Raw genomic sequence first — 12219 nt, 5'->3', positions numbered from 1 at the left:
TACAGATCTGGCCTTAAAACAGAAGCAGTATTTGGAAAACAATTTGTTGTTGTTTTCATGCAAACTGGAATTCTAGTTTGTGATAACACATCAACGTTTGCTTTCCAAACACAGCAACACTGCATATTTCAACTCATGGACATGACTGCAAAAAAAGTCTCTTCCAGCAGGAAGAGAATTTCTCAGTATTTCTGTGCCTCTGCTCTTTCAAGATGTATTTGAAATTAACACTGTTTGCATTTCACACAAATACTAGAGCAACATTACAGAAATTCTTCAACATTATCCGTTGATTTATATGCATTTTATTATAAAATAAATACAAACCAAAGCGTTTTTACATAAATATATTAAAAAAAAGTCTAGTACTGAGTCAATAAGGTCTGCCTAGAAGTTTTGGAGTAGCACCAACACAGCAGTCAGTTTTACAGAGAGGAAAAAGTACACTAAGAACCTTAAAGACACCTTCTCATCAAGGCTAAACAGAGGAATCTGGAGGACCAGATATTCTCAGGTAGACAGGATTGTGCCTGTTCACAAACTTCTTCAGCATCCGAAACTTTTTCAGTTGAGTTTTGCAGCCTTGGTGTGATATATGTTTAAAGTATTTGCAATCTAAGGAAAGAAAAAAACCCAACACTAAGTTACATCATGATACAACCAAATATAAAATGCTTTATTGTTTAAATAAATGCAAACATCTAAGAAACTTTTTGGTAATTAAAGGTATTAAAATCCAAGACATGCACATTTAGAGACACAACTGCAGCATTAAATAATCTATCCTCATTTAGCCCAGCAAACATTCTACATGTATCTAAATGCACGTTATCTTGCAAAATACTTTTTTCTCTTTCATTTTTCCTCTGCAAATTAGATCAGAAAGTAAAATTTCAAGAGTGTAAAGCAACATTGATATCATACATTAATTTGTTATGCTGGATAAGGAAAACAGAGACTCACACTGACACAAGTAAGTACTGAAATTTCATTCAAGAAAATTGGAACTAGAATGATTTTATTAGCCATCTGGAAGTAAAAGCTGGGAGATATCTGATACTACTGAAAGCAAAAAAAAAAAAAAAATCCAAACGGCTTCCAATACGAGAAATTGTTCTATGAAGTGCAGAAGATAAAGTTCTAGAAAAGCTGACAATGAACAAGCTGCCTGTCAACCAAAAGTCCAAACCAGTGTACAAGCCATTGTCTCCACACCATATTCCCATTCTCAATTTAGCAACTGATTCTTGGCCAGATCCTCCCCTTGGTTTTGGAAGCATTCCAAATAATGCTACTAAAGAGGTAGTGATCTTCACCTTCTTACCAAACTGCTGATGGTTTTCATTCAAGACCCTCCCGCCTCCTTCCTACATTACAACATCCCCATGGTCCTTACTGACCGGCTGACCCCCAGTATTTGCTGAGACACTGCCTAGGCTGGCATCCAGCAAGCAAACTCCCTGCAGTCCTCCCAATATTCCCACAGGAAAGTGTTGTGCATTTTTGAAGTTATGGTTTGAAGGTCAAACAAGACAAACAGTACTGTGGCTGCTTAACAAGGCCAGATAAAACTGAATTCTAAACCAGGATAAGACAAGTTGCCTCACTGTTAAATATCAAACCAATTTAAACACCTTTCACGTTCAGCTCCAAAGACAAGAATCTTTTCTAGAAGAAAAAAATCTGCATTTCTTCCAGGCAGATCAGCTGCATCCCATGTCATTAGGGCCAGAACTAGACATTATTTCTATTCTACGTAGTGAAAAGTAAAAAAATCATTTTGTATTACCCTTTCCCAGTAGGATTCCAGCCACCAGAGCTTTTTCATATGAAAGGCTTTTATTTTCCTGCCAATTCCTTTTTGCCAAGTAACGGCTAAAATGGAAGGCTGGCCACCAGTCCTTCCTGGAGTTCCACTCTTGCTTGATCCAGTCAAGATGCTTCTCAGAGCTGGAAAAAGGTTAAACAAGTTACAGAAAAGGTTAAATTGTAACAGAAAAAATTATTAGGAGACAGCGAATGTTATAATCAGCTTGCTACAAGTCTCCTAAATTGCCAACATAGGGACACTGAATTTATACTGAAACCAAAACACTAATACAAGCATTTCTATATAAAACTAATTCTTTTTTGTTTAATCCCTGGAAACACCTGTGAGGCTGGAAGTGAACTCTAGCAGTCTTATTTAGCTTTGGCAGTAACACAGATTATGGTGTGAAATGAAGCAAGCCTTTCACTTGTGTGCCAGTTTGTCAGTACTAATATGGAAGTTTCTCCAGGTTTGTCAACAAACGAGTAGTATGAAGGGGTTGGTTTGTCCTTAGGAAAGGTTTGTGTTACTCCAGGCATACTCAAAGAGTAACTTATCCCAAACAGTTATTACTGTTATGCAATAACGTCCTTAAACCAAGCATTTCAGCAACACAAACTCCTTCCAGCCCCTCAAGGGAACCTACAAGAAACATGGAGAGGGAGTTTCGGCAAGTGCAGGTAGAACAGGACAAGGAAGAATGGCTTTAAACTGACCAAGGACAGATTTAGAGTAGATTTTAGGAAGGAGTTCTTCACTCTGATGGTGAGGCCCTGGGTCAAAAATGGCTTTAAATTGACAAAGGACAGATTTAGTTTAGGTATTGGGAAGAAGTTCTTCACTTTGATAGTGAAGCCCTGGGTCTGTTTTGCCCAATACAGTATTTGGTGAGTGGTCTCTCCCTGTCCTTCTCTCAATCCATGAACACTTTGTTATATTTTCTCTCCTTATCCAGTTGCAGAGGGGAGGGATAGAGCCGCTTTGGTGGGTGCCTGGCATCCAGCCATGCTCAGCCCACACCACCATTCTAGTGGGAGGTGTCCCTGCCCATGGCAGGGGGGCTGGAACAAGATGGTCTTTAAGGTCCCTTCCAACCCAAACTACTCTAGGATTCTATAAAACTATCTGCAACAGGGAAGTGACATTCCCCTACAATGACCAGGATGCCCAGTATATTTCAAGATACTCTGAAGCTGTGTATGAAAGACAAAAGTGAAGGCCAAGTTAGAGCACAGAGGATCATTTTGTCAGTTGCCCAAAGGTGGAGACTTGACACATTTCTTTCAGCACATTGCATCAGACCTACTTACATTACAATCTGTTTCACCTGTCTTGCCAAACAGCTCCATGCTTTTGCGTTTTCTTTCCAGCCAGCATAATCCAAGGCTGCAAAAATAACTTCTAGGCCCAGTCGACGTTTTTTTCTTTTCTCTGGAAAAAAGATGAGGCTGATTAATGAATTACACAGAACAGGATGAACTCATTAGTAAGCCACAACTGAAATACAGTTCTCCATTCTGGTTCCCCAAATGCTGCTACTTAAAACATAAGTTATGTTTATTAGTGTAAGTTTCTTTAAAACCTCAAGATTGTTCTCGTTAGTTATGAAAAGTTTGCAAATATGTCACACATGAACAGAAAAAGGGAGGTTTAAGACAAAAGGTCTATTTTTCCACCTCCCAAAGAAGAATCATAGAATGGTTTGGGTTAGAGAAGACCATAAAGATCATCTAGTTCCAACCCCCTGCCATGGGCAGGGACACCTCCCACTAGACCAGGTTGCTCAGAGCCCCACCCAACCTGGCCTTGAACATTTCCAGGGATGGAGCATCCACAGCTTCTCTGAGAGGGCAAACTGTTCCAGTCCCTCACCACTGTGACAGTCAAGAATTTCTTCCCAAAATCTCTTCTAAACCTTCCCCTTTCAGTTTAAAGCCATTAACCCTCATCATATTAGAAAAGAGAACAATCTCTATTCATGGACATTTCACCAATCTGTTGACCTGCTGGGACATACCAAGCCACAAGAAGACAGTTAGTTTGGAATACAACTGATCAGCATGGAAAAAAACAGTCTTCAAATTGGAAGACTTTCCTACCAGTTTGAAGATAATGCTTCCTTGAAGAGAAGGAAAATTTTCTTGTTTGATTAATACCAATGAACTAAAGAATAGATCTATCCCAAGTCCTCTAGAAACAAAAGAGTAAATAAAACAGATCCCAAATATGGAATGAAGACCTTAGAATTCGGAGTAAGGTGCCTAAAAAAAAAATTATTTTTGAGATCCTGACTGTGCCTTACAACAGTTTGTTTTGCTCAGCCTTTAAAATGAGAAAGGCATTTGTTTATACAAGTTTGTAAATGACTGCTCATACATCCAACTAAGAGGTTATGGTGATTGGAAAGTTGGGATTTGGGTTGGTTTTTGGTATTATTTCTTAACTAACAAAACTACTTTCAAAAGCAAAAAAAAAGGCTGCAGCATAATCTAGAATAATTTTCTGAAATTAGCCTAAAGAAAAAGAGCAAAGGTAAAGACTTACTTGATTTTTGAAGCATGGTATTAAAATCTATCATTAGCTCATGTGAAGGAACAATATCATGCAAGATCTGAAAAATAAAAGACAAAATCCAGCTAGGTTATTTATTTTAATCTGAAAGCTTTTGAAGACTTCTACCTGACCAAGAAAAGCACAGGCCTCAGAGCTCTGGGTGCTTTTAGTTCAGAAAACTAAGCAATCTGGTACTTTGGTGCCTTGATATAAAGAATGCATCTCTAGGTCCATTTTGCACATCTGACACTACTTTGTGACACCATGGATGAAATACCTTGATGGCTGCTGACAAACACTGCATGTGGCAAACACAACATTCTGAAGGAGCAGCCCAAATCCATATCCAGTGTCCCCTTTTTTGAAGGCAGCATTATTTCCTCCCTAGGCCAGTTCTAGCTCCCCTGTCTACTGCTCTGTGCATTGGATCAGTTTCTGGATTTATCACACCACTTCTTTGATTTATCTCTGTCTTGTAAGACACTCACATCTAAAGCCACTGCTAAAATGCACTGAGGAGAATTTCATACCAATCTACTACAGTTTCAAAGTCTAATCTTTACAAAGCTGTTTTTAAACAACACCTGCACTAACAAAAGCACATTAGTGCCATCAAGTGGCAAAATATGGTTTGCAAGCAGTACCAAGATCAAAGAGGGCAAGGAAAGCAGGAATTTAAAAGCTTAAGCCAGCAAGGTTTTGTCTGGCAACAACCAGCAGACATTAACTTTTAGCTTTAATGCACAGCTCATTGAAAACAAGCAAAGAAACTAATTGCTAGACAGGATCAATATGTGCAAGAGAAGGCATTTAATAATTTGTACAATATTGAAGAGAAATCCATGCATGCTATGCACAAGACTGCTGATACAGACTTCTGGAACCGTGCAAACATGTTCTCTGAGCTTGCTTACTGACTTTAAGAAGTGATGCAATGTACCAGTCAAAGGCAAAACAAGAACTGGAATTCTACGACAGTAAAGGATTCTGCTCCCTCCCACTAACTTCCCTCTAACCATCTACTTCCCACAAAGAATACAATGGGGAATAATAATGTTACAGGGTTCAACCAGGCTGTCAGACCACCACGCAAAACGAGTGACACAGACTGTACCTCCTAAGGGATACATACCTTCAGTGCAGATATGAGGGATTTCTTTGATTCACCCTGCCTCTTGAGGAACTGATAGAGGTAGACGTGAGCATTGGGGTTAGCAGGAAACTTGGAGTTGTAGGCATATTCATTTAACACTTGGCGGGCTTCATTGTGGTCTCCATAGAACTCCAACAACTGGAAGTTAAATCTCATTACTTTGTCAGATACAGGCAAACCCAACTCTAACAACTAATCTTGGACTGCCACAGCAGAGCCACCCAACAGCACAGTCTGTATCTAAGGGTGCAGCATATTAGATAATGCTAATACCCACCTATCTTCATTTTACTGGCTACTCTCAGCACAGAGACAAGAATTCACACACAGAAGCTACTCTGGGAGAAAATGCCTTAACACTACTTAATTGTCAAAAAATTACCAGCACTTGCTCCCTGGATAGAGATGCTGAAGGCACATGCCATATCTCTAAAGACAGAAATTGGCAGATGCCAGCACCAAGGAAAATTCCCCAAGATGTGCTTAGAGAAGTCAGAACTTAGCAGTGTTTACAAAATGTAAAAGTTAATCTTCAAAAACTCTTTAAAACTATTAATTCTTAATTACAAATCCTAAGCAAATATTTTAAAAACCCAAACCAAAACACAGAGGGGCTGCATGTTTGGTGTCTCTAACATTTCATGTATCCAGAAAAAACACTGCTCTGCCAAAAACCAGAGAAATTGGTTTCAGGAATTTAAACTAAAGCAGCTATGCTCCAATTTCTGCAGCACCACAAAAACAAAACATGCAAGCTCTTTGTCTGTTTCTTTTTCTTGACAATGCACAGATAAAAGTTCTTTTTGTGCTCTGTTCAGTCTGCAGCTCTACCAGGAGTATATTATGCTCTATATCTAAGCCAGTGACATGCATATACAAATGTGTTGCTTTTGAAATACTTTGTTTTCACTCACACACACAGAAAATAAGTTGCATATGGGCATCTTATATGAAAATTAGACAGGGAAACACAAAAAGAAGCCATCTGTAAAACATGCCCTTACATCCACATAGCTTTTCACAAAGATATCCCAGACTCCAGGTATTTTAATAATCTCCTTCAAGTTCACTGCTGCCTTCCGAAAGTAACTATGCATTTCCTGCTCCACAGACAAGTCTGAAAAGCCATCCTCACCTACCAAAACACAAAAGAAGGTCACAAAGCTATTAACTCTGCCAAGCAAAGGGATCTTGAAGTGCTGCACCTAAGGGATGATCATATTTTGCTAAGCAAGGACTCCAGTCAGAGACCTTTAAGAAAAGTCCTCATTATTGAAACAAGAAACTGCTCCTCATTCGAATTTATAATCAAACAATTTCAACTTCTGGAGCACAATGAGTAGTACACTCCAAGGCAAGATGCTATCAGCACAAGGTCCATAATCCAAATTCAACACTTGGTTCTACTTGGAAACAAGCAGAGATCCAGTGTAACTGATAACACACAGCCAGCAGGAATGTGCAAAATCAGATGTGACACACATATGGCAACTTACACATCTTTAAAGAAACTGAAATTCAAACACAAGTGTTGAGGGCTTTGCTATCACTCAAAATTCCAGCAGCAGTCAAGCACTTGCACACCTATTAAGCCACTGCTTTAAGGGAGGACATTCCTTTGATCATTATTTTAGGTGACGCTGGCTGGGCAAGAGGAGAAAGAGTTTCGGAACAGCATTTCAGGGCTGAAATTGCTATTTTGGCACCAGCATGACTGCTGATACAGAATTCTGTACCAGCCACACCATCAAACATTAAAGTCTAGTAAAGAAAAAGGTGTCATTGCAAACCATGGTGTCTGCATAAGCAAGTGAAGCTACTGCTCAATCCAAAAACCACTTACTGTGCTCTAATAGGATGTTCTTCTGCTTAGACCAGCTATAGTAGTCCAAGAGTCCCCTGTAAGCCTCAATCAGCTTCATCTCCTTATCCTGAATGGCTGTTTGCTCTCCAAACCTCCAGCTTTCTGCCAGGGACAGGTTCTGGTAGGCTTCATCTATTTGCCCATTACAGAGGAGATGAAAAACATGCTCCAAGCAGACCTGCAACCCAAACAGTCCAAACCACAGCATTTCACACTCAAATGGAGAGATTCTCAGCAACACAGCAAAGTTCTGCACACATGTGCAGAGAAAGAGGAAATTTACTGACAGGCGTAAAAAATATTGCCAACGCAGTTAGTGAAGTATTTTAATTACTTGAGTTGTCTCAAAAACCTGCTTGTCTTTAACAAGTGCTGTACCTACTTCAAAAGATTTAGAAATGACCTGAGGAAACCCAGCTGGGCTGCATTTACTGAGTTTTCATTTGGCTACCCAAATGCAGAGCACCTGAAGAAGGGATGTCCTATTATCCTACCACGTTGATTAGGTATTGGATTAAAGCCTAAACCTTCAGTTACCTCTAGAAAACCCTTGAATGGAACTTCTTCTGAAGACTTTTAACAACAGAATGGAAGACAGAAGCACCAACCCAAATTAGAAACAGCCAAGGAAACCAAAACCATATAGGTTTGAGTGAGCCACCACAGGAAGAAAACCATAAAAACCCCCTAGAGCTGGGTGACACAGCATTCTGTTTTATAATCAGATTAGCTACTCAAAAAGTGAGATGGCAACGAGGCAAAATTTAAGCACAAATGTTTAGTCAGAAGCACAGTGGTCAAATTAAAGACCGGAAATAAAACTTGACAGGTATTACCTGTATTTACATGTCATTGGGACATGCATGAAAATGAATTTGACTCTTTCAAATTAAAAGCTTAATTAAAGGGTTTAAGCACTTCTAAGGACTGAGAACATGCATCTGTGATCAAATATACAGACCAAATGAGATAAGGTTAGGTATAATATAATCTTAAAATATCATGCAATTGGCAATTCAAATGTTGGGTTGGGTTTTTTGACACTAATGTCAGTAATACATTTCAAAAGAGATTTGGAAATTAACATACAAGTAAGTGCTCAGGTGAATGAGAAAAATCATCAAGACTGCTTTAAGTACACTCACCTTCAAGTACCTTTTTACTCCTAGAGTTTTCATCTGTTCCATGAAACAGTTGAACTCTTTCATGCTGCTTTGGGAATGATGCCACAAAATTTCAGTTCCTATTCTCCAAATCATCTATTACAAAAATGGCAACAGTCACCATATATAGTCTTACCAAACTTATAGTTACTGTAACACATGAAAAATGTACATTTGAACTGCAAATAAAAAATACTACAAAGTATTACCTACTGCTATAGAAACCTACCTACTGATCCAGTAGGACTTTCAGAGTCATTCAGCGGGTGGTTCAGAATTGCTCATTGTAAGTGTAGCACTCCAGAAAAGCTTATGAAAACTGCATGCCAGAGCGTTCCTCCTCCCTTCACCAAAAAATTATGTTCTCCTTTGATATGACCCCACTAAGACACAAGGTATGCACAATTCTTTGAACTTAATAGCAAAGATTATTTCCAATTTGATGTAGCTCCCCATCTGCATGCACTTGTTTTCAAGGTCTGCAAGCTAGCCATATTCAACTACTCCATTTATTTAAAAGCTCTGATCCTTTTCCTTCCACCTCCTTCCATCTCGACACCTGCAAAGAGTTTTCAGCTACTGGAAGAACTAGTAACAACCTAAATAAGCCACTAACTTTCAAACAGATTCTGACTGATAGCATGCCAGAACCAAACACATTTACTGCTTTTCCATTTGAGAAGACTACTTTGACTTTTCATAGACATTTGAGAAGACTACTTTGACTTTTCATAGATACACTGCTGATGGAGTGAACTTATACCAAGCCAAGTTTTCACCTGTTGGGTCAAGGATCTATTTAAAAAATCAAACCTGTGATTAGCTAATTAAGACAGATGTTGGTCCTGAAGTATATAGATGCTGCTTGCAAGTATTTTTTCAACTGCAAAAGAACCCAGATAAGGAACATGGGCTTACCTCTGAGGGACCAATGTGTTCTCTGGAATAGTCCTTCTCTAGTGACTCAACATAGCAGGTCAGGAACTCTGCAGCCCTTTTCCACTGCTTTTGTAGCATGGCATCCTGAATGTAACTTAAACACGCTTCTTTGCTCTTCCTGAAGTTTAATTTGTGTTCATGGGAAGATGCTAAACAAATAAACAAACAAAAAAATTAAATCAACTGAGCCCACAACTGTCACAACCCTTATTCAGATGGCAATATGCCTTCCATTTCAGTGTCCTTCTTGTATGACCTTTCTTGGACACTACAGAGAATCATCTTAAGCTCTGTGGTTTTGAAGATAAGCATACCTGTTAGTCCACATGGAAGCAAGACTATGGGAAAAGCCGGAAAATTGATATGAAATGGCATTTTCCACAAGCAGCATACAGCTGTGCTTGAAATTCCCATTCACTTGAAACAGTAAATAACCAATTATGTCACACTACTACCCTACTAGAATCAGGGAGCCATGGTGCTTTGATAACTTCACAGTACATTTTGTCATATTTTGGGGACCACTCTCTTCACTTATTAATCATCACCTAAGTTTGTGACCCCACTGTGCTGCAGATTTGCATACAAACAAGCAAACAGGCCATTACAGTACCAAAGGCTAAGCAATTCCTGCGCAGATAAACATAGAGAATTATTCTCTTTTGGGTACAAGGCTGCAGAGAGGCCACTTAGCCTTTTTACGTCAATAGTGGCTCAATTTATACTGAAACCAGCATGAAACTGAAACTTCATTCCCATGAAGTGTGTTTAAAGGTCACAGCTGTATGACCCTACAACAGTGCTCATCCATAAAAAGCTTTCAGCAAGGCACATCAGGAGCTCACTAAGACACCTCCTACCTGGGTGCTGTAGGCAAAGGAGTAATTCAAACAATGGCCAAGTTAGGTAATCACAGAATCGTTTGGGTTGGAAGGAGATCATCCAGTCCAACCCCTTGCCAAGACAGGGTCAACTGGAGCAGGTGACACAGGAACGTGTCCAGGTGGGATCTGAGAGTCTCCAGAGATGGAGACTCCACAATCTCCTCAGGCAGCCTGTTCCAGTGCTCTGCCACCCTCAGTGTAAAGAAGTTCTTCCTCATGCTGAGGTGAAACTTCTTGTGCCTTAGTTTATGGCCAATGCACCATGTCCTTTTGCTGGGCACCACTGAAAAGTCTGGCACCATCCCCTTGCACCTGCCTTTGAGATATTTATATGCATTAATGAAATCCCCTCTCAGTCTTCTCCAAACCAAACAGGCCCAGCTCCCTCAGTCTCTCCTCATAAGGGATGCTCCAGATCCCGAATCATCCTTGGAGCCCTCCGCTGGACTCTCTGTATCAGCTCCATGTCTCTGTTGCCCTGAGGAGCCCAGAACTGGACACAGCACTCCAGATGTGCCTCACCAGGGCTGAGTAGAGGGGCAGGATCACCTCCTTCGACCTGCTGGCAATGCTCTTCCCAATCATACCATCAGCCCTCCTGCCAGCAAGGGCACACCGCCGGCTCACAAAATAACTACGGTTGTTTCGAATCTCTTTCCCAGCGCTGGCAGACAATTTGAACAGAAGTAGAAACTTTGTGCCACCATTCCCACGGCAGCACGAAGGAGTCGACAAAGAGAACTCACAAACGCTCCGCCCTTACCCGGCTGCGGCGGCTGGAAGGGCAGGTGCAGGGGCGGCTGCAAGCCCGCCTGAGCGGCGGGGCTCCTCCTCCTCCTCCTTTTTCTCTTCCCTACCACCACCACCACCTCCTCATCTTCCTCCTCCAGGAAGCTGTCCATGGCAGCCAGGCCGAGCCGCCCCCTCAGGCCGGCGCTCCCCGCAGGCACCAGCGGCGCGCGGTCCCGGCAGGCAGCGCGGGGCGGGAACGGCTCCTGCGCGTGCGCGCGGAGGGCGCCGGGCAGCGCGGCCGCCATGGAGGGCGCCGGGGTTCGGTGCCCCCGCAGCGTTTCCCTGTTTCCCTCTGCGTGTGGGAGTGGGGAAAGGAGGGATGCCGGCCTAGGGTGAAGCAGGAGGGATGGGGAGGAGCACGGGGGGTAGGTGGGGTGTGTGCGGCGGTGTGGCAGAGAGGTGTTTATTTCTAGATGTAGCGCAATCAGGGCATGACTAGAACCGTGACTAATGCACTGGTTACTCTAAGAATTAGCGAGTTCCTCTTATCGCCCTTCCATTAGCTGTATTGCTACTTTTCTGTTCCTTTGTAACTCAATAATGTTCTACAGAAGGAAAGGATTCCGCATCAAAATCCTGTGCGTTGTAGAGCAATAATGTTGCCTGTGCTCCTGCAGAGTACCTGGATTCTGGGAATCTGTCTGCCTCAGCCACAGCATCTGGTTTGTACAAATTTGTGCTGGAACTTGTTTCTTTAAACTACTTTCGGCAACTAAATTTGCCCTGGACTGTTTTGGTGTGTGTAAAGTCCAGTTTTCCGAGTAAGATTTGACAGAGGTTTTTTTCAGAACTGCTCTGGCATGGGAGGGTGAGTAAATAATAAACTGGCTCAGATTAAAGGTTCGTGTGATGCTGTCTCCTGGTTCAGCTGTGGTCAGTCACCAGTGTCGGGGGAATAGTGCAAGGCAGAACAGTTGTTTGCAGCATCTAAACAGTTAAACTGAGTATCATACCTTAATATGACATTTAATAAATCGGTGTGGGAATAACAGAAGTCTCCCTTTGCTTTTTCTTTATTTTTAATCCTGTGTTCTTCCAACATATGACTCGCATTGAGCTCA

The 12219-nt window shown here is 41.3% G+C and overlaps 1 protein-coding gene across 2 annotated transcripts; it reads right to left on the bottom strand.

Annotated features, from left to right (window-relative positions):
* Positions 1-289: 289 nt before the first annotated feature.
* TAF1A (TATA-box binding protein associated factor, RNA polymerase I subunit A) lies at positions 290-11341 on the bottom strand. Of its 2 annotated transcripts, none has more exons than XM_042051736.1 (10): positions 11130-11341; positions 9462-9631; positions 8526-8639; positions 7360-7558; positions 6521-6651; positions 5496-5654; positions 4355-4421; positions 3121-3241; positions 1790-1950; positions 290-615 (listed from the first exon to the last, which is right to left on the bottom strand). In XM_042051736.1, the coding sequence occupies exons 1-10, from the start codon at positions 11266-11268 to the stop codon at positions 479-481; spliced, it is 1398 nt and encodes a 465-aa protein (XP_041907670.1). In that variant the 5' UTR covers positions 11269-11341; the 3' UTR covers positions 290-478. The 2 variants fall into 2 exon arrangements, 1 of the variants encoding a protein (XP_041907670.1); XR_006020272.1 differs by lacking the exon at positions 290-615 and adding an exon at positions 623-1663 and having other exon boundaries at positions 1714-1950.
* Positions 11342-12219: the final 878 nt, after the last annotated feature.

The sequence above is a fragment of the Corvus kubaryi genome, unplaced genomic scaffold (assembly GCF_017639235.1).
Source record: "Corvus kubaryi isolate FWS band 111438036 unplaced genomic scaffold, C.kubaryi_AGA036_p1.0 76, whole genome shotgun sequence".
In the NCBI taxonomy this organism is placed as follows: domain Eukaryota; kingdom Metazoa; phylum Chordata; class Aves; order Passeriformes; family Corvidae; genus Corvus; species Corvus kubaryi.
This window is presented reverse-complemented; position numbering and strand designations above follow the sequence as displayed.

Bases quoted from the DNA above. Each gene is read 5' to 3' on its own strand.
- TAF1A (XM_042051736.1), bottom strand. From the start codon at position 11,268: ATGGACAGCTTCCTGGAGGAGGAAGATGAGGAGGTGGTGGTGGTGGTA. The intron at 9,632-11,129 runs GTAAGGGCGGAG...TTATTTGTTTAG, and splicing joins CTTCCAGCCGCCGCAGCCGG to CATCTTCCCATGAACACAAA. The intron at 4,422-5,495 runs GTATGTATCCCT...TTTATTTTTCAG, and splicing joins CCCTCATATCTGCACTGAAG to ATCTTGCATGATATTGTTCC.